Consider the following 25174-nt stretch of genomic DNA (forward strand, 5'->3'; position numbering starts at 1 on the left):
TGTCACAGGGAAATATTAGCAACTTCTTAAGGGATGAAGACTTTCATATTGAGTTGTTAGAAAAGTTATGACATATTGGGGGGAGTTAAGACTTTTCTGACAGCCCAGTATATATTGCAAATCTAAATAATATCTGGAACTGGCATAGTCTGTCTATATAGAAAACAAGGTGTTGGGCAGGGGCTGATAGCATAATGGTTATGCAAAGAGACTCTCATGCCTGAGGCTCCAAAGTCCCAGGTTCAATCTCCTGCACCACCATAAGCCAGAGCTGAGCAGTGCTCTGGTAAAAAAAAAAAAAAAAGAAAAAGAAAGAAGAAAAGAAATTAATAAACTTTAAAGAAAACAAGGTGTTTTTTTTTTTCAAGACAGAAATGGATGAATTAAAGTTAGCTAGACTTCGAAAAATTTCTGGGTTTTTGAGGGAGCATATTTTTTACTTGATCTAATTTTGGATATGTTATTTGACTTGTATTCCCTCTAAAGAGCAGTTCTGACAAGCTAATAAAAACCTCAAGTTTAAATACACAAGATTGAAGTAATCATTTTAATAGCTAATACTAGTGAGCACTTAGTATTTGCCAGTTTTCATTCTAAGCACTTGCTTAAGTGAAAATAGGGCTCATTATCACAATAAGACAAGCCCATAGCACTAATGGTGCAATGAAAACAACAAGATGTTAAGCAGCAAAATCCATAGGATAATGTCTCTACTTAGATGTGAAAGTAGAGAAAAATGTGCCAGAATAACTATAAAGTTTCTGAGTTGGGGAGGCTGAGTAGATGGTAGTATTATTCATTAAACTAGCCAACAAATACATAATAGCAAATGAAGAGGCAGTTTTAGATTTTATACATATTACATGTGAACAGCTCAGTGGGGATGTCCAATAAGCATTTGACTGTAAAGACTTAAAGCTTGAGGGAGTCAGGCAGTAGTGCAGTGGGTTAAGCGCACGTGGCACAAAGCGCAAGGACCGGCTTAAGGATCCCAGTTCCAGCCCCCAGCTCCCCACCTTCAGGGGAGTCACTTCACAAGCAGTGAAGCAGGTCCGCAGGTGTCTGTCTTTCTCTCCCCCTCTCTGTCTCCCCTCCTCTCTCCATTTCTCTCTGTCCTATCCAACAATGACATCAACAACAATAATAATAACCACAACAAGGCTAAAATAACAAAGGCAACAAAAGGGGGAAAAAAATAGCCTCCAGGAGCAGTAGATTCACAGTGCAGGCCCTGAGCCCCAGCAATAACCCTGAAGGCAAAAAAAAAAAAAAAAAAAAAAAGACTTAAAGCTTGAAATGAAAACTAACCTGGATATAGAGGTTTATATATTTTCAAATAATTGCATCTATATTAGTATAGCTTCACGCATGCATCTTGTAACAAGTGCTCTCAATTAGGTGCGCCACCACCTGGCCCCTTATTTAGAAATTTAACAACAAAATAAAAATGTATTTAAAGAGGAAGTATTTATTTATCCTTGTATTTCAACTATAAAATGATGAAAATGTCTTAAAGAATTTATCCTGGTAACAAAGTGTAGTATTGACTGAGAAGCAGAACAATGGATTAGAAAGAATAGCAGTTTAATTAAAAAAAAAAAAAACACTAAATGTTGCTTTTAAAAACAAGGTGAAAAGTAAGACTCTGGGGTGGGGCAGGGAGACTACAGGTCCAAGAAGGATGACAGAGGACCTAGTGGGGGTTGTATTGTTATATGGAAAACTGAGAAATGTTATGCATGTATAAACTACTGTATTTACTGTCAAATGTAAAACATTAATTCCCCAATAAATAGATTTTTTTTAAAGGTGAAGTTAAATATAAGATTATAACTAGATTATGAAGGTTCTGTAGTTGGAAATAATGGTACACTCACATTTCCAAAGGTGGCCTGCATTTAAAGAAACAGTTTTAGGGACAGTGGCTTAGTGTTGACCAGAGTACTCACAAGTAACTTTAAGTAGAATGTAATTATAAACACTTAACTGCATGCTAGGAAGTAGATTAGAGATGAAAATAGAAATGGAAAGAACAGTTCAGTGATGATAGCTGATGCAGATCTTGAACCCATCAGATGAAATAATACAGAAAAAAAAAAAAAATGAAACCCTTAAATAGTGTGAATTTGTACTTTTGTACTGCCATAGCAGAAAGCAGTATACCAACTCCCCCAAAAAGAAGTAAAAATAAAATTATCATGTGGTTTAGCAACTCTTGAGTATATAGCCAAAAGAACTGAAAGCTGGGTCTCAAAAGAAATATCTGTATACCTACATCCATAGCACCATCATTCACAACAAGCAAAAGGTGGAAGCAACCCAAGCACCCACCACTGGAAAAATGGATGAACAAAATGTGGTAAATTAAAATGGAATATTATTTAATCAAAAAAGGAAGGCAATTCTGACAGCTACCACAACATAGATGCACTTTAGGGTGTTATGCTAAAGTACTTACGTCTGTCATAAAAATAGCAAGTAGGGTGGAGGTAGAATAATGGTTATGTAAAGAGACTCTCATGCCGAAGGCTCCAAAGTCCCAGGTTCAATCCCCTGCACCACCATTAACCAGAGCTGAGCAGTGCTTGGGGAGCGGGGAGGCAAGTACAACTATTACTGTTGTTGTTATTTATGTCATTGTTGTTGGATAGGACAAAGACAAATGGAGAGAAGCGGGGAATCCAGAGAGGGGGAGAGATAGACACCTGCAGACCTGCTTAACCGCCTGTGAAGTGACTCCCCTGCAGGTGGGGACCAGGGGGCTTGAACTGGGATCCTTACGCTGGTTCTTGCGTTTTGTGCCATCTGTGCTTAACCCGCTGCGACACTGCCCAACTCCCCGAGTTTTATTTTTATGCGTTTGAAGACAATAAATACCTCAAGTAAGTGGAGTTATTATATTGTACTTGCTTGGTGCCAGCTTTACGAATCCACTGCTCCTAGTGGCCATTTTTTTCTTTTTTCTCCAGGGTTATTGCTGGACTCGGTGCCTGCACCATGAATCCACTGCTCCTGGAGGCCATTTTTTCCCTCTTTTGTTGCCCTTGTTGTTGTAGCCTCATTGTGGTTATTATTATTGCCATCGCTGATGTTGTTCGTTGTTGGACAGGACAGAGAGAAATGGAGAGAGGAGGGGAAGACAGAGAGGGGGAGAGAAAGATAGACACCTGCAGACCTGCTTCACCGCCTGTGAAGCGACTCCCCTGCAGGTGGGGAGCCGGGGACTCTAACCAGGATCCTTACGCTGGTCCTTGCGCTTTGCCACATGCGGTTAACCCACTGCACCACCACCCGACCCCTCCCCCCCCACCGTGGCCATTTTTTTTTTTTTCCCATCTTATTGGGTAGGACAGAGAAATTGAGAGGGGAGGGGAAGATAGAGAGGGAAAGAGAAAGACACCTGCACTTCACTGCTTATGATACCCCTTCAGGTGCTGGAACCAGGATCCTTGTGTAGGTCCTTGAGTCTAGTTCTTTTGAACCGTCAGGCCTTACAACATTGAAAGCAATCTAAAACTACCCTATTTGTACTGTTAAAGACATCTTCGCAACCCACTGGTTCTTGTGGTCCAGTCACACTAGTGCAGTATTGGAAATGCTGTTACTGTCACTTAAGCCTATCTCTGATATTAGTGTGCCTTCTTAAAAAAAAAAAAAAAAAAAAAAAACTAAGCCAGAACTAAACTGTTCATTAATTACAGCTAAGATTACTGGAAATTTGTTGTTGTTTACTTTGTTTTGATTTCTGGTAGTTTATAGGAAAGACTTCAAATTTTAAAGTTTTATTTTCCAGTGAGTTCATAAACTAACTTCTCATGAGTTTTGGATACCCAAAAAGAATTATAGAAGAAATCCTAATCTATATGCTCCCAGGCCCAGCATTGCAGCATTAACTTTTCCCTACGTGAAAGGCAATAGTATTTTTCTCTTTGTCAAAATAAATACCAAAGCAAGCAGAAGTCCACTTACATGAGAAAAGTATTTTTAAGTAAAGAAATCCTCAAATTCTACAACTTAAAATCCCCATGTAAAGAGCAAAAAGAGAGCAGGCCAAACACATTGATCATTTAAATGGCAGTATACATTCAAAATATAAATATGTACAGATATTTAGTAATAAATAAAGGTAAGAGATAGTGATAGAGGCCGGGTGTTGGCGCACCTGGTTGAGCGCACATTACAGTGCACAAGGACCCAGGTTCGAGCACCCAGTACCCACCTGCAGGGGGAAAGCTTCACAAGTGGTAAAGTAGTACTACAGGTGTCTGGCTGTCTCTCTTTGCGGTAACGCAGTATACCAGCGACCATGGTTGGAAGTCCCGACACAGTGCTGACTTCAGCCTTGACGACAGAGTATGCAGTGATCTGCGCAGGCACATGGGGGGACTGTGGGTGCATCCAGTCTGTGCTGGTGTACAAAGCACTGTGGGTGGGTTGGATAGACTTAAAAGTGCAGCCATCCGGAAGTCACCCTCTTTTTGGCTGCTGTTTCTTCTCCTGTTCGGAGGCATCTCAACGGAGGTGCACCAGGTATCTGTCATGGCTACTTCTGGGAACTGAACACGTGTGACTCTGTTAGCCAGTAAACTTTTAGAGCCCTCTACCTCTACCTCTACTTTTAGAGCAACCTTTACCAGAGCTGATAATTGTTTATCTTATGCGACTAAACTTTTGATAACTATACTCAGACTTTATGTACCTAGCGTATTCTTAACCCTTGATGATGACTGCTTATTTTGCCTTTTACCTGTTTCACCCTAATAAACCTTGTATTGTTTAAACCAGTTCCCAGCTCCTGCTGTGAATCCTTTTACGTGCTGCAGCAGCCCAACCAACTACCTTTTAAGTTAAATTACATCTCTTTCTGTCACCCCCTTCCCTCTCAATTTCTGGCTATGTATCCAATAAGTAAATAAAGATAAAAGATTTTTTTTAATTTTATATATTTATTTTATTTATTTAGTCCCTTTTGTTGACCTTGTTGCTTTATTATTGTAGTTATTATTGTTGTTGTCATTGTTGGATAGGACAGAGAGAAGTGGAGTGAGGAGGGGAAGACAGAGAGGAGGAGAGAAAGACACCTGCAGACCTGCTTCACCGCCTGTGAAGCGACTCCCCTGCAGGTGGGGAGCCGGGGTTCAAACCGGGATCCTTATGCCGGTCCTAGTGCTTTGCGCCACCTACGCTTAACCCGCTGCGCTACAGTCCGACTCCCAGATAAAAGATTTTTTAAAGAGATAGTGATAGAAACCTTTCAGATACATTTCAAATGTACATAAAAAAAGGTGGCTGAGAGTGTGTCTTTTAAATGAAAGGCTAAAATGACCCTCAGGTTTTGTTCTGTTTTTACCAAAGTACTGAGATCTGCCTTATTTATGGTGGTGTAGTGGATTGAAACTGGGACTTTGGATTCTCAAGCATAAAAGTATTTTTGCATAACCATTATGCTATCTCCCCCACCCTTAGATCTTTTTATTACAAATGGTGAGCAGAAGCAGGGCAAATCACCTTCAAAAATCAAGAACTACTTAAAAACCTGGGGACTTGTCTTTTTTTAAGAAGGAAAAAAAAAACTATATATTTGAAAACCATCCACACTGCAATACTTTTGAATTTTTAATATATTTTAATTTTTTATTATCTTTATGTAATAGATACATACAGCCAGAAATCAAAAGGGAAGGGAAGAGATAAAAGGGGAAAGAGTTGGAGAGACACCTGCAGCCCTGCTTCACCACTCATGAAGCTTCCCCCTGCAGGTGGAGACCAGGGGCTTGAACCCGGGTTCTTGTGCATTGTGATATGTACACTTAACCAGGTGTGCCACCACCTGCACCCCCTATGTTGGACAGTAGCCAGCTTCCCCGCTTTTATCCCTGCGGTCTATTTACATAACCAGTTACCTAGGAACCGCCCTGCCTGTAGGGCATTGGTTTAATCCCCACTGGTTCACGATGTCTTTTTGCTCCGCCCCCTCTCGTAGTCACCCTGATTTCCATCAGTTTCTTTTCGCTCCACCCTCTCTACATCACATCCTGTTTCCACCCTACTTGGAGAGTATATATACAGCTGCTCTTCTGTTTTAACACACTTGGAATTGTCTTCGGGCTCCGAGAGTCCCAGAGTCTTTCTCCTGGGACAGCCCGGCCCGAGTTCCTGACCCCTCTCCCACGCAGCAGCCTAGGTTGGCTCCAGTTGAGTTCTCTCCAACCCAGAGAGCACTTGCTCGAGAAGAAGCACCCTCAGGCTATCCCGACACCCCTACACCTTTGAATTCTTTTTATATTCATTCCCTTTTATTGCCCTTGCTTATTGTTGTAGTTATTATTGTTGTCATTGTTGGATAGGACAAGAGAAATGGAGAGAGGAGGGGAAAAAGGGAGGAGACACCTGCAGACCTGCTTGTGAAGCGTATCCCCTGCAGGTGGGGACCCAGGGGCTCGAACCAGAATCCTTACACCAGTCCTTGCGCTTTGCACCACCTGCACTTAACCTACTGCGCTACCGCCCTATACCTTTGAATTTTTCCTAATGTATCTAACAATTTTTATACCTAGATATTTTGTTTTGTTTTTACTTTTATTTTTACCACTCCCATCACCGAAGGTCTGTGTTCCCACGCCCACATCCATAACCACTATAGTTCTCCAAGTACAGCCCCTTCACATCACTGGGGTGATTGCATGAGTTCCCAAATATTTTTATCAGCCTAACTAAAGTTTCAAATAAAAGTTTAATTAAAAAAAAAAAAGCAAACCTGCAAAATACATTATATAATACCTCTCTAACTTCAAGTGCTGTATTCTAGTTCCCTAACTTCAGAAGAAGCTCAACAACCACCTGGATGCCTATAAAATGCAGATTCTTGGGCCAGGCAATGGGTACACCTGTTGAGCGTACATGTTACAGTACACAAGGATCCAGGTTCAAGGCTCCAGGCCCCACCTCCACTGCCTCCAGGGAGCTTCTGAGAAGTGAGGCAGTGCTGTAGTTGTCTCCCCTTCCTTTCTCTCTGGATTTCTCTCTATAGGTGGTGGCACACCTGGTTAAGTGTACACATTACAGTGTGCAAGGAAGGACCCAAGTTCAAGTCCCTGGTCCCCACCTGCAGGGAGAAAGCTTTACAAGAAGTGAAGCAGGGCTGCAGGTATCTCTGTCTCTCTCCCTATCTTTCTCTTCCCTTTGAATTTCTTTGTCTCTATCGAATAATTTTTAAAAAAAGGACTCTGTAGGTCTAAATTACAGTCTGGTATGTATTCTGATAACACAGACCAGATTTGGAAGTAAGTACTTAAAAGATATTGCAATTAGCTGAAAGCTCAACACATAAAATGAGCATTGAGTCATGAATCATAGTATGCTCACAATAAATAATTTGTAATGTTTCTCAACCCTAGAAGTCAGCACAGTTTAAGAAATTATGTCGGACCACTGAGATAGCTAACCTAGGAGAGCATCTGGTTTACCATGCCTGTGACCCAAGACTGGCCCCAACGGCATTGGGGGAACCTTTGATGCTGTGGTTTCTCTTGCTCTCTATCTGAAAAAGAAGGTTCAGAGTGGTGATGTCCTGGCAACAACAAAAATGTGACCTCTCCCCGTGAAATATATGATATGTACACACAATTTCAAGTACAGTTAGAGGTTAATAGATTTTTTTTTTTTTTTTGAGAATCCCAAGAAGTCCAAATCAGAATGGCATTGCTTTGTTACACACAAGTCAGATGAAGTTTTTGGTTCTTTGGTAAGTACTTTGGACTACTACTTTATACAACTACCTATAATAATGGGTATGGTTATATACATTTCCCATAATTAACTAGCGCCTGTAAAAAAAAATCAGAAATATCAAGTTCAGTAAGAATCATTTGGTGCTATTCAAGAGGTTATCTATTCAAAGGTTTAGTCATCAGCAAGACCAAAGTTTCAAATCTACAAGCAGACTAGAATCCTAGGCACATGAAAATATCAAAACAGAGATGTTCTTAAATGCAGAACTGCTTTCCAAAAACTTATGTCAGAAATTTAAAACTATCTTCTAAAGTTAAATTAGAAAGGATGTGAATTCTAATAAGTTTAAACAATACTTTACAAATTAATCAAAGGTATAGAGCATCTTGTAAAAAGAAACAAATCTTTTAAAGTTGGACTAACAAATGGAAAATCACCAAATTTTTGAATTAGACAAAAATTTAACTGAACTACATCAGCAGTCTCAACAGCTGGAGTTTACATAGTATTGGCTAAAAGGGCTGTGTGGACTCTATCAAGAACTATAGTACAATGGGCTGCAGGGAAAGTCATGATGGATTTTTCTATGCCAAAAAAAAAAAAGTGTATGCCTATGACTTTTCAACGACCCAATATTATCACTTTCCTATCAAAAGTAGGCTAGACCAAAATGTAGGCTTTTTTAGTTTAAAAAATTTCCAGCAAGTAATTTTGTAGTAACACTTGACAAAAGTTCAACTTGTGAAATATACTGAGTTAAAAAGAAAGAAAACTCTGAAGAAGCTATTATACATATTATGGGGAGGGTGGAAAAAACTCACCCACAAGCCACTGTCCAGGAAGAACAAGAGGGACATCAAGATGTTCTAAGCAATTTCCTGAATAACAGGAAATGAAAGGCTGGAAAGGCTGAGTTTTTTGATAAGTTTACTTTTTTTCTGAATAGGCTTACTCATTATTAACTGATGAAAGATAACATATACAGTATTAAAAAATAAAATCTAATGGTTGTACTGTCACGATTGTCAGTTAAAGATCAAGTGTGGGGGGAGTTCATTTGGCTTTCTAGTTTTCTGAGGGGAAAAAAAAATCGGCACTGGGACATTTTAGAGCAGCTAATTTACTTCACATTACAACCACTTTGCTTTTACCAAGAATTTGCTTTACCAAGTCAGATAACTATATATTAAAATGGGGCATAACTATATATACTTCTATAAAAAACTATTTTTTTAGTTATAAAAGGGACACATTTCCCCCTCATTTCCACAAGTAATTCTCACAATTATTTTTATCACATTAAAAAATACTGCCATCTATACAAACTCTTAGAAATATCAAGTTCAATGAGAATCACGGTTATATATTCAAAAGGTTATCTTTGTTCTTCTGATGGAGAACAGACTATTTCTAGGTAGAATTTAACTGAAAACACTACTTCAACTTCAAATTTATTTTAATGATATGTACAAGAGTTAACAAATTACAAATAAAATGGAATCAGTTATGTTAATTCCACATAACTTTAAATCATGCAGCAATGCATGGTAAAAACAACTGTTTCATCCATATACAAAAGATCTTGAGACTCGTGATAATGGTATCTTGAATTTTCTGACAAGCTTTTGCCAAGAGTATTTATAAAAACATGAAGACCTGATTAATCAATTAATGCATCATTAGGAAAGATAATAAACATTATTAGTAAAGTGAGGTTACAAGCAATTAATTTTAAAATTACACCAGATACAGTGTTGAATGTAGTCTAATGAAATAAATGTTTGGTTAAGAAAATAGTTTTGAAAAAGATTTCATATTGAAGTTATGTATTAATTTTGTCAAACCAGGTTATATAAATCAATGTTCAAGTTCATTCAGTTAAAGAAAATATGCCTATCCTTTCTTATACTCATAAATAAGTATTTATATAGTCTTTATGTACAATTGAAGAAAAAGTCCAATGTAAAAAATATACTGCCAATTCAGTTAGTGTGGTTGAAATAGCTCCTTACACATTCAATTGCACTGATGAAAATGTCCAATTTAAATCACATTACCAGCATAAATATTTAAGCTGAGTATTGTTGTAAACAGAGAAAAACAAATTATTTTATTTTGTCACTGAATAACAACCTACTTCCCAGCTTACAATACTATAGACTCAATATTTAATTTAATCAAATCCAAAACCCATGAAGCTTAGAGTAAACAAAGTGAATGTTTTCCAAAGTGCATAATTTCAACTCATCCACTTGTAATATTTATCTAATTCCAGTTCATCAGCAAGAAAATAAAATGTACTTGGCTATAAAAATACTAAGGAATGTTACTGAAAAGGAAAGGCTATTTGGTAAAAGTAACTACAAAAATAATTAGTTTAAATCTTTGTAAAGCTTTAATGCAAGAATATCAGTACACTTCTTTCCATAACTCTTAAAGCATGATCAATACCAAGATTTTACATTTCCACCTTTTCAAGTACTTGAAAATAAGCTGCAATAAAATGTCTCTTCAACACTTTATGAATAATGATCATGCAGATGTTAATCTGCTGACATTTGGCGGTGCTAATATCTGTGTTGGACTGTCATCTCTGGAGCCAGTGGCAGCATGAGTAGGCAGGGAGTTACTCTGAAATGCAGATGTGGGACAACTGATTATGCCAGCATTTTCATCTTCACCAGTGTCTGAATCAGGCGTTGTAACCTCACTGTCCTGAAGTCCTAGGATTTCACAAACTGCTTGTGGCAATTCCTGAATATGAAAAGGGGGGGGGGGGGGGAACGACACAAAACCATCACTCACTACAGAAAAGTAATTACAAAGTAACATTTCTATTTTTAAAACTCAGTGACTCCAGAATCTGAACATTTGTTCTAAGTATAATTCTTTTTTTTTTTTTTTAAGATTTTATTTATTAATGAGAAAGTAGGAGAGAAAGAACCAGACGTCACTCTGGTACATGTGCTGCCAGGGATTGAACTCAGGACCTCGTGCTTGAGAGTCCTATACTTTATCCACTGTGCCACCTCCCGGACCACTCTAAGTGTAATTCTTATTCTTCCTCTCAAATCTGCCTTCTCTATTCCACATGAAATTCTAACCACTTTCAACCAAGTATTTTATGGTTCCCGGATCTACCTGAACGTAATCATTTTCCATTGCACCCCATCACCACCATATTTTTTTAATTCTTTGCATTTATTTCACAACCTTTTCTACATTACACAAAGGAGTTTTTAAAAACTAAAATACTAACATACTTTGAAAAGAAGCTATCAAATAAATGTTGTAGTACTAAACCAAAGATTTTTGGAATCATGAACAAATGATACAAAAACTGAGTTTTCATAAAAATCTAAAAGCCAAAATATAAAAAGCCAAAAAATCAAAGTGTAATAAGGGGGCTGGGCAGTGGTGCACTGGGCTAAAGCACATGTTAGCACATGCAAGGAACCATGTTCAAGTCCCTGTTCCCCAACTGCAGAGGGGAAGCTTCAAAAGGGGTGAAGCAAGTACTGCGGATGTTTTTCTGTGTCTGTCTCCCCCACCCCCAACTCTTGTTTTCTTTCTATTTTATTTGATAGGAAGAGAGAAATTGAGAGGGATGGGGAAGAGAGAAGAGTCTTACTCCCTCTCAATTTCTCTCTGTCCTATCAAACAGAGAGAGAGAGAAGGGAGGGAGGGATGGAGGAAAAATGGCCTCTATGAACATTTGGATTCCTTGTGCAGATACTGAGCCAGTGAAAATCCTGGGGGGTAGGGCACAATAATGATATGGCTTGAATTCAGATCACAATACATCAGATTTGGCTTGGTTATAGAAATAATTAAAAGCTTGCCTGATACAAATATAATTACAGAAATAAATAATACTGTTGATTTAACTACTTCTGATTAGCATCCTATATTTAGAAACACTACATTTAATATAAGGTCATAATCTTTATTCACTAATTCAACTGGGTAATATATCAAGGCTTTGTTAAAGTCTACAGCCTCAGTAGTTGTTGCAGAAATGTTTTCACCACTTTTGCCATTTTGCCTTATGCTTTCTAGCTAGCACAATTAATCAGCTGTTTTCAATTAAGTGTTGCGCATCTATAATGATAAACAAAATGTTAGCCAACGATCTGTGTTTACCTTATACTTGCTAAAACTACCATTTATTTTACTACTAAGTCTTGTCAACCTCATTCCACTAAAAATATACAAAAAAAATCTTGCGATCATTTAGATTTAAATCATATATATATATATATATATATGTACATATATATATTTATATACATACCTTGCATTTTACCATCTGTAGAGAAATTGCCTCTGCTTTGCACAGTACATCTTCCACATCAATTTTCATAGATAATTCATTGATATGCTAAAATGAACCAATATAACACAATAAATGATAACTGAAACTGTAAGTACTCGTATAGTCTACTATGCAAACAATATATTACCAATTGTCTCACTGCAGATAAAATCCTTAAAAGTAGTACATACTACAAAAAAGGAAATTCTATGTATCTTTATTAGTTCAAGTTTTTAAAGCTACAAATAGCTAGTAAGTCTATGGAACAATAAGTACAAGATCTATCTCAATTCTCAAAATTGTAAGCGAAAGACCATTCTATCCTAGTACTGTGTTACTGATACAATTCAAGTTATTCAAAGGATTCAGGTTCCAAGTAAATAGTTAGTGTGTCATTATCAGCAGAGGAAAAATCCTCAATTTATTAATGTAAAAATCTAAATTAAAGGAATAACTACCTTAAGTATTTCACTAAAACCATAGTGTTTTTCCATTATTTGCTGCTTTTCTGATTCCAGAATAGCACAGCAGAGAAGAAGATGGAAGTTTTTACATGGTAGTTCAGTCCACATTACCTACAGAAACAAAACAATCATTTAGTAAAACTACCAATTCTAAACCACTTTCCTCACAGATTTAACAGAATCTGAGTGAATTGCTAAGGATAAGTTATCTATCTAGCTGGGATAGTAAATTGTTTCCCATTAGGAAATGAAGCATGGAGTAATTTTTTTTTTTTTTTCATAGAGACAGAGAAACTGAGATGAAGAGGGGGGAAGAGGTGGAGGAGGAAAGAGGGAAAGAGATTCACCTGCAGCACTGCTTCACTGCTCATGAAGCCCCTGCTAGTGAGGACTGGAGGCTTGAACTTAGGTCCTTACACTCTCTAACACACAAGCTCTGCTGGGTGAGCCCAGCCCTTAAGCACTCTTACTTAAATCTATTAAGTAACATCAATTTTACACTTTGTAAATTTTTTAAGTTCCAATTTAAATAACTACAGTAAAAAAAAAAAATCACTGAGTCTAAACAATAGGACAAATTGTATTAATAAGCAGTTACTGCCATGGGAGGTATTTTTCTTAAGAAAATATTTTTCTTAAGTTTTTCACTATTAAATCAACTTTATTCCAAAGCTATGTCCTAGAAATACACTCAGTTACACAGTGCTTAGGAGCAAAAACACTGAGAGCTCTACATCTTAGACATAACCTTATTTATTTCAGAGTATCCCTGATTGTGAAAATAATTTATAACTAAGCATGCCAAGCATGTACTCAATAGCTGTATTTCTTACTAAATAGATAATACCCTCAAATTTAGTTTCTACTAATTTGTGTCTTGTATCTCTTCTAAAAGGATTGAAAGACCCAAGTAAACAAATTACACTAAAGCATTTCTGCATACCTGAAATGTTTTTGTTTCTTTTACCAGGAGTTAATAAAACTGAGTAACTGGGAGTCGGGCGGTAGCGCAGCGGGTTAAGCGCAGGTGGCGCTAAGCAAAAGGACCAGCGGAAGGATCCCGGTTCGAGCCTCCGGCTCCCCACCTGCAGGGGAGTCACTTCACAGGTGGTGAAGAACGTCTGCAGGTGTCTGTCTTTCTCTCCTCCTCTCTGTCTTCCCCTACTCTCTCCATTTCTCTCTGTCCTATCCAACAACAATGACATCAATAATAACAACAATAAAACAAGGGCAACAAAAGGAATAAATAAATAAATAAAAATTAAAAAAAAGAAAGAAATGCAAAAAAAAAAAAAACGAGTAACTTTTCAGACTAAATCCAATCTGTGAAATTTTAATTCAGAATACAATTAGCCTCAAAGGTGCCATTAAAAAGTTATTTATTTGTTCCTGGATGAATGTAGACACAAAAGTCTTTACAAACTGAATCCAGTAACAAATCAAAAGAATAAGTCACCATGGCTAAGTGGGATTCGTCCCAGGGATAGAAGAGTGGTTCGGCATATGCAAATCAATTAATGTAAAAACAACAAAAAGGATCACATGATCATATCAAAGGATACTGAAAAAGCATTTGATGATTCAAGACCCATTTATATATTTTTTTAAATTCTTTTATAAAGTGAGATAAGATCTGGTGGAACAAGTGCATTCTCATTACTATTCAATGCAGCTTTGGAACTTCTAGCCAGAGCAATCAGTTAAGAAAGTTCTAGTGGGGGAGATACCATAACGTTATGCAAACTTTCTCATGCCTGAGGCTCTATGGTCCCGGTTCAATCCCCCACACCGCCATTAAAAAAGCTGAGCAGTGGTCTGGTAAAAATAATAATAATAATAATAATTAATGAGTTAATTAAAATCTTATTTAAGGGACCAGGTGGTGGTACACCCAGTTGAGTGCATGTGCAAGGACCCCCCCACACACACACCTATGGACAACTAATCTTTGATAAGGGGGCCCAAAATATTAAATGGAGAAAGGAAGCTCTCTTCAATAAATGGTGCTGGGAAAACTGGGTTGAAACATGCAGAAGAATGAAACTGAACCACCTTATCTCACCAGAAACAAAAATCAACTCCAAATGGATCCAAGGACATGGATGTTAGACCAGAAACTATCAAATACTTAGAGGAAAACATTGGTGGTACACTTTCCCACCTAAACCTCAAGGACATCTTTGATGAAACAAACCCAACTGCAAGGAAGACTAAAGCAGAAACAAATCAATGGGACTACATCAGATTGAAAAGCTTCTGCACGGTCAAAGAAACTATCACAAAAACAAGGAGACCCCTCACAGAATAGGATAAGATCTTCACATGCCATACACCAGACAAAAGACTAATAACCAAAATATAGAAAGAGCTCAGCAAATTTAGCAATAAAAAATGACCCCATCCAAAAATGGACAGAGGCTATGAACAGAACATTCACTACAGAAGAGATCCAAAAGGCTAACAAACACATGAAAGATTGCTCCAGGTCACTGATTGTCAGAGAAATGCAAATAAAACATTGGCATATCACCTCACCCCAGTGAGACTGGCATACATCAAAAAGGGCAGCAGCGACAAATGCTGAAGAGGCTGTAGGGACAAACGAACCCTTCTGCACTGCTGGTGGGAATGTCAATTGGTCCAACCTCTGTGGAGAGCAGTCTGGAGAAATCTCATAAGGCTAGACATGGACCTTCCATATGACCCAGTAAATCCCCTCCTGGGGATATAGCCCAAGGACTCCATAACACCCAACCAAAAAGAGGTGTGTACTCCTATATTAATAGCAGCACAATTCGTATAACAGCTAAAACCTGGAAGCAACCCAGGTGCCCAACAACAGATGAGTGGCTGAGAAAGCTGTGGTACATATACACAATGGAATACTATGCAGCTATTAAGAACAATGAACCTACCTTCTCTGACCCATCTTGGATGGAACTAGAAGGAATTATGTTAAGTGAGCTAAGTCAGAAAGATAAAGATGAATATGGGATGATCCCACTCATAAACAGAAGTTAAGAAAGAAGAATAGAAAGGGAAATTAAAAGCAGGATTTGACTGAATTTGGAGTAGGGCACCAAAGTAAAAACCCTGGAGTGAGGGCGAGGGTGGATGTTCGGCTTCCCGGGAAAGGGAGTAGGGGAATGGGACACAGTCTTTTGGTGGTGGGAATAGTGTTTATGTACACTCCTATTAATTTGAAGTCTTATAAGTCACTGTTTAATTAATATGAGACGGGAAAATTGATTGTATGTCTTCAAATTTTTAAATCACAGACTGAGTCTCTAATACATAGGCTGAGTCTTTGATATGTTGACTCTCTTAAAAGCCTAGACCACGGAGAACAGAAGCAACTGGTGGCACCGCTATATACAAATAAAAAAAGGACATAAATTATGGTGATGTTGTGTATGATACAGAAAATCCTAACAGATTTTTCAAAGTTAACCCAACTGCTAAATAATGTGATTATAGCAATAACTGTCTATTGTCTTCTTAACCCTAAGACAGCAGGAACCACCCACTTCCTCAGTAGAGCCTGTATTTCCCCTAGTCCTGGAACCTCTAGGGTGGGGCTCACTTTCCTGCATGCTTCTCTCAATTCATACCAAATGATATTGCATTTGCTGATCACAACCTAATCAACACAAGTACCACCTTAGCATGCTTCACTTCAGACTGTGTCCAGAGACAACAGGCGTAGAATGTCAACCCTTCACCCTCAGTACTCGGGTGATACCTTTCCTTTCATAGTAATTCCATTCCAGGTGGCTCATTTCCTAACAAAGTCCCAAAACCTAGATATAGACCAGGTCCTGTGAGATAGAGCATATGTCCACATGTATCCATAAATTAGGGCAAAATATACACCTGAAAGCAAAAGTACACAATAGTTTGCAATGAGTCAGTATAAAATTCCTAGTGAAATAGTATCTAATTAGACTTAGATAACCTCTTCACCTACTTCCTATTACAGTTCTCTCACTCACTCCAAAGCTAACCTTATCAAAGCAAGGACTGCAAAAGCTGAATAAGGGCAAGAGACTGGCATACTTTAACAAGGACTCTTTAGTCACTATCACGCCACCCCATCAGCTGGGGCCCTATTCAGAGTCCTAAGATTCACAAACAGACATGATGAGCCTAGACTGCAAATAAATCCCTCTCTCCATTGTTACTGGTCATCTCCATCAGGAACAACAAAATAGACCCCTCTGTGGGCCCCCATAGGACCTTTCCCTCAACTTGGATCTAAAGGCACTACTCCAACCTTTAGGTTCATGATTGGTCAACAATTTGTTTGGCTTTGTATGTTAACTCTCTTTTCAGAGACCACGTTCCAGATGCTAGCAGGATGCCGACCAGACTTCCCTAGACAGACAACCCCACCAATGTGTCCTGGAGCTCCGCTTCTCCAGAGCCTCACCCTACTAGGGAAAGAGGCAGGCTGGGAGTATGGATCGACTTATCAACACCCATGTTCAGTGGGGAAGCAATTACAGAAGCCAGACCTTCCACTTTCTGCAACCCACGACAACCCTGGGTCCATATTCCCAGAGGGATAGAGAATGGGAAAGCTATCAGGGGAGGGGATGGGATATGGAGTACTGGTGGTGGGAACTGTGTGGAGTTGTATCCGTCTTATCCTATGGTTTAGTCAATGTTTCCTTTTTATAAATAAAAAATTTTAAAAAAAAAAAGAAAGCTATCAGGGGAGGGGATGGAGTTCTAGTGGTGGGAACTGTGTGGAATTGTACCCCTCTTCCCCTATGGCCTTGTTAATATTTCCATTTTATAAATAAAAATTTAAAAATAAAATAAATAAATAAATAAACAATGTGCAAGGACCCAGGTTTAAGCCCCTGGTCCCCACCTGCAGGCAGGTGAATGGTAAAGCAATGTTGCAGTTGTCTCTCCCCTCCTTCCCTCTTGATTTCCAGCCATCTCTATCCAATAAATAAATAAATATATTTTTTTAAGTTAGCTAAGAGAGAGAGAGTGAAAAGGGATCCAAATTGGAAGAGATTAAGTTAAAACATCGCAATTTGCAGATGACATTTTACATAGAGCCCTGAAGACTCTACCCCAAAATTACTAGAAGAAAATTAATATAATCAGTATAGTGGCAGAATACAAAAATCAGTATACACAATTCTGCTGTTATTTCCATACACAATGAATACTGGCAAAGGAAAATCAAGGAAACAATTACATTTTAACTCTATCAAAAAAGGTAAATTAACTGGAGTAAGTCTAACAAGGGAATGAAAGGTACACTTAAAAAAGAAATAAAATCTACATATCTTGTTAATCATTATTAAATCACTAATGAAAAATAAAACAAAATATGGTGAGACTCCCCATGTTGGAGTTAGAGTTCACTGGATAGGCACATATCTTGTCATATGTACAACCCAGGCTTAAGCTCCAACACAACACAGGAAGTGCTACAGTGCTAGGATGTGGCCTCATGCTGTTAACGCTTCATAGACTGAAAGAATAGGTATTGTCAAAATTGCTATCTTAACTAAAGCAATTTATATTCAACATAATTCCAACCAAAATTCCAATGGTATCCTTTTTTATTATTGGATAGGACAGAAAATGAGAGGGGAAAGGGAAATAAAGGTGGACAGAGACAGAGAGACACCTGCAGACCTGCTTTAACATTTGTGAAGTGACCCCTTCTGCAGGTGGGGAGCTGAGGGCTCAAACTGGAATCCTTGTGTGGGTCCTCGCATTTCATACTACGTGTGCTTAACCTGGTGCGCCACCACTCAGCCCCCTCCAATGTATCCTTTAGGTAAATAAACAACTATAGACTTTGTATGGAGCCACAAGAGAACACCCCTGCCAAACCAAAGTAATTCTGAGAGAATGTTCTCTGACTTGAAACTACACTACAAAGCAGCAGCAATTAAATATATATTAAATATATATGATACTAGAACAAGGCACAAATGCCAACAGCATAGAAAAGAATCCTAAAATAAATGCATCTGTATCTTGACAGCAAAGGAGCCAAGACCATATACAACAGAGAAAAAGAAAGCCTATTTAACAAATGATATTGGAAAAACTAGTCCAAAAAATAAGACTAGATTACTAGTATCATACACAAAAATTAATTTACAATAAATTAAAGCCTACCAGGGAAGAGACATAGCAGTAGAGCACTGCACTTTGCAAACGTAAGATCACAAATTCTATCCATGGCACTGTATATGACAGTGATGCTCTGATTCATTCTCAGTATCATTGATTACTGTAAAAAATGGCGACTAATCCCTAGCACTGCAAAAACGGTATCATCTGTCTTCCATCTACACCATGCCTCGGCCTCGCGTGAGCTTAATGCGCAACTTGACGATACAAGAATCCAGCACGAAGCCCAGCCAGTCTATCTTGGCGTTACTCTCAATCGCACTCTGTCATTTCATGAACACCTCATAAAAACTGCAGCAAAGGTGGGCACGAGGAATAACATCATTGCAAGACTGGCCAGCTCCTCATGGGGCGCGAGCGCTTCCACACTACGATCATCATCTCTGGCATTATGCTATTCCACTGCAGAATACTGTGCCCCAGTATGGTTCTGTAGCCCCCATGTCCACTTGGTCGATTCCAAATTATATTCCTCCATGAGGATAATTTCTGGAACCATCTGTTCCACCCCGATTCCATGGCTGCCAGTTCTTAGCAACATCGCCCCACCAGATATTCGTCGGGATGCGGCATCATCTAAGTTCATTTCCCATGTCTACGCTCGACAGGACCTGCCAATATACGCGGATATCTTCGCCCACCCTGCCCAACGCTTGACATCTCGTCATCCAATCTGGTCTCCTACGCCTACATTGAACTTCTCTGTTCCAGACTCTTGGAAACAGAGTTGGCAGTCAGCTGAGGTAAAGAACAAACACCTCATCACAGACCCCTGCAAGCGTCAACCGGGCTTTGACCTAGCATGTTATGATTGGGCCCTCCTCAATCGCTATCGAACGCCTAGGCCATGGCCGGTGCGCCGCTATGTTCCACCGCTGGGGAGCCAGAGACGACCCGAACTGCCCCTGCGGCTACAGACAATGACCCACATAGTCAACGACTGCCACCTCTCCAGATTCAAAGGAGGTCTCGAAACTTTACATCAGGATCAACCTGACGCTGTTATGTTGGTATGCATGAGACCCCTTCTGTTTCATTAGTTTAATACCCCCTGCTTAACACTGTATTCTATTTACATAACTACTGTATTCTATTTACATAAAGCCAGCCTGGTGAAAACAACACTGTTAACTGGCTACAGAAAAAGGGCAAACGCTAGAAGAAGAACTGATAAATAAATATACTTTTTTTTTTAATTGCCAGCAGGGTTATCACTGGGGCTTGGTGCTAGGACTTCCAAAATACTACTCCCAGCAGCCATTTTTTCCTTTTTTATTAGATAAGCCAGAAATTGAGAAGCAGAAACAGAGTGGGAGAAAGATAACTGCAGACCTGTTTCACAGCTTGTGAAGCATCCCCTCTGCAGGTAAGGAGTAGTCTCGAATCCAGGTGCTTGCACATGATAACATGTGCACTCAACAGGGTGTGCCACCACCTGACCCCCTATGCAACTTTTTAAAACAGCCTAAAGACAGATAATTAGGCCCCAAACCCCAAAATGTAAGTCGATTCTTTCCTCCTACCTCAGGCTACAAAATGTTATCTCTCCTGATTGGTCTATCAAAATTTCCTTGAACACTAATTATAACAAAGCATGTCACATAAATTCAAGTCTGCTAACAAAACACATTTAGAGATGGTCTACAATTTATTCTGGCAAGCTTAATGGCCTCAAATTTCATAAGTGTGATTTGTAAAGAAAAAAGATGCAAGGTTGGGATAGCTGGTTCAAGGTCATTAATTTGTAAGAGATCACAAAGGCACCAGAACATTGGAAATTTCACTTAGAATAATACAATCCATTTGTATTCTATAATTACCACATTCCATCTAAGTATTATTTATATAGTAATTTAAGACTTACCTCCCACAACCGAAGAATATCTAGAAAACTAAATTCCCTTTTAAATCTAATTAAAAGCCATCTGAAGCAAAAATAAAGGTATCCAGAGTCCTGAGATTCTATACAGAAGAAGAAAAAATATTTATGTATGACTTATAAGAATGTTATTGACTGTAAACCGTTAATCCCCCAATAACTTAATAAAAAAATAAGAATGACTTATTTTGTCACAATTATGTCTCAATATAGTGACTTATTTCAAATTCATATTTTTATATGCATTTCAGATTACTAGAAGCCCTACATATTTCTTTTTTTGTTGTTTGTTAATTCAAGAAAACAATTCAAAATTTCAGGCTCTCTTTAAAAGAAAAACATTAAGCAAATAAAGGCAGAATTATACAAAGAATATTTGGTCCTATAATTTTACTTCTTATAAACAAACCAACTCAGGCACTAACAACTATATATGTTATGTTCTTAAAGAAGTTGCAAGAAAAAAAAAAGTCAGTTTTTTTTTTTTGTTTTTTTTTTTAACCAAAGCACTGCTCAGCTCTGGCTTATGGTGTTGCATGGGACTTTCGAGCCTCAGGCATGACAGTCTCTGCATAGCCATTATACTATCCCCCTCCCTTAAGGAAGTTATTTACATTTTTTTTCTATGTACCACCCTACTGTTTACTGAGTAAAATTTTGGTTCGCTAAACTTACCTAAGTAACTGCAGAATCCACTATCCAACAATCGAAGTAAGGTACTTAGCTGAATTAGTTGGGTCTTCATGCTGTGCATTTGTTCTTCAAAATTTTGATGCTTTAAAAGAAAATAATTATTACTGCCTAAGTGATATTTAATAAATGTTTTATACTATAGCACATAATGATTGGTAACTAAACTGAGTCTAAGGACAAATGTTTATGTTTAAAAAAAAATCAAAGCTACTTAAAAAACTAAAGCAATATAAAAAGAAGACAATCCTTGTTCTTAAATTAAGAATTATTTTTCCCTATATTCATTTGATTTAAATAAAGAATATTGCAGAGCTAGCATCTATACAGATTGATAGGCCTCTTTCTTTCCTTCCTTCTTTCTTTTTTTAATTGGATAGAGACAGAAATGTGGGGGCAGTGAGTGAAAGAGAAAGAGAGACAACCCACAGCACTTCACTGCTGGTAAAACTTTCCCCCTGAAGGGGTTGCTCTACTGCCCAGCCACTATAGACTTGTTTTGTTACTTAAATTAGTAAAAGGACTACATATTTTGATAAATAAACTATTTTTATCAAAATACCTCATTATTATGTATGTCTTCAAATTATACTACAAAATGAAATTAATTTTAAACAGGTATCTCACTTTAAAAGACATTGAGGAATCTGCAGAGTCCAAACCAAATTTCATACTACTAAAACATTTTGCAATTTAAGATCTCCCACAAGTGTGATGCATAGTGATGTTGCAACAAATTGAATACAGGAGTAGACAAAAGAATCCAGCTGTCTACCAGTAACTGGGGAGTCGAGCATTAGCGCAGCAGGTTAAGCACACATGGAGCACATGGTGCAAAGCTAAAGGCCGGCTTAAGGAGTCCGGTTGGAGCCCCCAGCTCCCATCTGTAGGGGAGTCACTTCACAGGTGGTGAAGCAGGTCTGCTGGTATCTGTCTTTCTCTCCCCCTCTGTCTTCCCCTCCTCTCTCCATTTCTCTCTGTCCTACCTAACAACGACGACATTAGTAACAATAATAACAACAAGAGTAGCAAAAGGGAAAATATAAAAATAAAAAAAAAACAGTAACTGAAGAAAATTGAAAATGTAAACGTTCCTCTTCTAGACCTTTTTCTTTTGTTTTGAAAAGACTACTTTTCATTTAAAACTATAAATTAAAGTCTGTTTCCTTTTTTAAATTAGTATTTATAAATTTATAGTATTAAATTCTCACATAACGTCAATACATAATAACCCACATAAACAAAAGCTCTTGGGCTCTCAATTTTTTTCCACTTTCAGTATCATACGTTTGCCCTTAACATATTTTTATTTATTGATCTTCCCTTTTGTTGCCCTTGTTGTTTTATTGTAGTTATTATTGTTGTTGTATTGATGTTGACGTTGTTGGATAGGACAGAGAGAAATGGAGAGGGGAGGGGAAGATAGAGAGGGGGAGAGAAAGACACCTGCAGACCTGCCTCACCACCTGTGAAGTGACTCCCCTGCAGGCAGGGAGCCGGGGACTCGAACCGGAATCCTTACTTCAGTCCTTGAACTTTGCGCCACATGAGCTTAACCCGCTGCGCTACCGCCCGGCTCCCTGCCCTTAACATTTTAAATGCAAAGAGGTCCTGAGATCACTAAATTTTGAGACCTACTATAATGTACACTTTTCAAATAATCTTCAAAGTTGAAATCATGACTTTAAGGCTTCTCAGAGGATTGATTCCTTTAACTTACTACCGTCACACTCGTGAAATACTTATGAACAACATGCCCCCCCATACTTCATTTTCAGTTTTAGAAATAATAACAATGAAAAAAATAACAATGATTTGTTAGAAGCATTATCTGATTTTTTCTTAATACAGAGAGAGAGACAGACAGACAGAAACAGACACAGACATCAACCAGAGCACTGCTCAGCTATAGCCTATAGTTGTGCTGGATATTGAACACTGAACCCGAGTCTCAGGCATGAAAGTCTTCTGTGGGGGATGGGCGGTAGCGCAGTAGGTTAAACATACATGGTGAAAAGCTCAAGGGCCAGCGTAAGGATCCCAGTTCCAGCACCCAGCTCCCCACCTCAGGGAAGGTCGCTTCACAGGTGATGAAGCAGATCTGCAGGAGTCTTTCTCTCCCCTCTTTGTCTTCCCCTCCTCTCTCCATTTCTCTCTGTCCTATCCAATAACTAATAACAAGAGCAACAAAGTGGGAAAAATGGCCTTCAGGAGCAGTGGATTCATAGTGCAGGCACCCAGCCCCAGCAATAACCCTGGAGGCAAAAAAAAAAAAAAGAAAAGAAAAGAAAAGAAAAGAAAAGAAAAGAAGAAGTCTTCTGCACGGGTCTAAGAAACAGCATAATAGTTAAGCAAAAAGACTCATGCACTGAGGTTCTAAGGCCCCAGGTTCAATCTCCACCCAGCATCACCATAAGCCAGAGCAGAGCATTGCTCTAACTGCATGCTCTCACTCTCTCCCTCTTGCTATGTAAATCTTTCTCTCAATATAGCTCATTAAAATATTAGGGTGGAATCTTTTGCCTAACAATTACACTGTATCTCCAGCCCTTTATAAGACTAGCAACCATTAATTCTTAATTCTAAAAACTAAAATATGTATATAAATATGTAAAATATTTTGATTCTTAGTAATTTGGTTTTATGATTTAAATAATGATTTAACTGGCTAATGCAAGCTTTTGGGATATAGTTTCTTCACTTTGCCAATGGATTTGCAAGGGAAAAACAGAATTAACCCTTTGACTGATAGTGTATTTTTTATGACAACACAGCCAAAGGCTAGAGTTGGTTTGAGAGTACCAATCTAGCATAGTTACTGCTATACACAGCTATAAAAAGAAGCATTACCAAAATGTCACAAGTCAACTTTGGTAAAGTACCTATTACTAGAAAAAGAGAAATCAACAAAGCATATACAAAGGGCTTTAAATATATCTACAAATAAATATATGTGTGCATACATATATGTGTATATATACACAGATTCATGCATGTGTATATATATTTGGGGGGAAGTGAGAACAAAAAGAGGGGTTAAACTATAGAGCAAAATGGATAGTAGTTATAACAAAGCTCACTAGGGTCATTTTGCAAATATTTCAATAATATTTCCATGATAGAAAAAAGCCTATGACTAAATCTATATGAGTCTGTATCAATAAAAGTAAATCTAAGGGCATTAGGGTCAGCCATCACAAAACAAAGAAAAACTTACATGAAATAATTCTGTAAAACAAAAAGGAGTCAAACAGCAGCAACATGAATTAAAGGATACCAAAGCAACAGCAATGCAGTGGAAGCAAATATAACAATTATTTTGGCTACAACACAGTATTTTTCCCTTTGAATTCTATGCAAGTTTTTAGTATGGAGTACAACTACATTAAAAGATCTTTTTAGTGGGGCCAGGTGGTAGGTAGTGCACCTACCTGATTGACTGCACATGTTACAATGCACAAGGACACAGGTTTGATCCCCGGGTTCCCACCTGCAGGGGGAAAGCTTCACAAGTGATGAAGCAGGGCTGCAGGTGTCTCTCTGTCTCTCTCCCTCCCTATCATCCCCTTCCCTCTCTATTTCTACCTATCTCTATCCAATAAATAAAAATCATTAAAAAAAAATTTTTTTAAAGATCTTTTTAGAATAAAGACCAGAGAAAACCCAGACTGTCTTCAATGAAAAAAGTAAACAGATATCAACTATGAAAAAGAACAGAACTTCCATAATACAAAAAAAGACAAATAGAAAGTAAAGTGCGTATTGCAGATATTTAGGAAATGGTTTTATATGGAGACATACATACATGGATGTATACATTCATGCATGTATATAATGGGTTGTTGAAAAATTCATTACACATTTTTGCATAGAAAAAATGAAAAAAATACATCATGACTTTTCTGACACCTCAGAATTTCACTTTTC

The 25174-nt window shown here is 38.1% G+C and overlaps 1 protein-coding gene across 1 annotated transcript in view; it reads right to left on the reverse strand.

Annotated features, from left to right (window-relative positions):
- Nucleotides 1-9169: 9169 nt before the first annotated feature.
- The window catches only part of TBC1D15 (TBC1 domain family member 15), a 79189-nt gene continuing 63184 nt past the window's right edge, over nucleotides 9170-25174 (reverse strand). The window contains exons 14-18 of the mRNA XM_060193520.1: nucleotides 21233-21332; nucleotides 20543-20640; nucleotides 12505-12621; nucleotides 12026-12112; nucleotides 9170-10485 (exon numbers count right to left, since the gene is read on the reverse strand). Of these exons, the coding sequence (XP_060049503.1) occupies nucleotides 10264-10485; nucleotides 12026-12112; nucleotides 12505-12621; nucleotides 20543-20640; nucleotides 21233-21332 (624 nt within the window). The 3' untranslated portion in view covers nucleotides 9170-10263. The remainder of the gene's footprint in view (nucleotides 10486-12025; nucleotides 12113-12504; nucleotides 12622-20542; nucleotides 20641-21232; nucleotides 21333-25174) is intronic.

Source organism: Erinaceus europaeus, chromosome 7 (assembly GCF_950295315.1).
Source record: "Erinaceus europaeus chromosome 7, mEriEur2.1, whole genome shotgun sequence".
Taxonomy (NCBI): Eukaryota; Metazoa; Chordata; class Mammalia; order Eulipotyphla; family Erinaceidae; genus Erinaceus; species Erinaceus europaeus.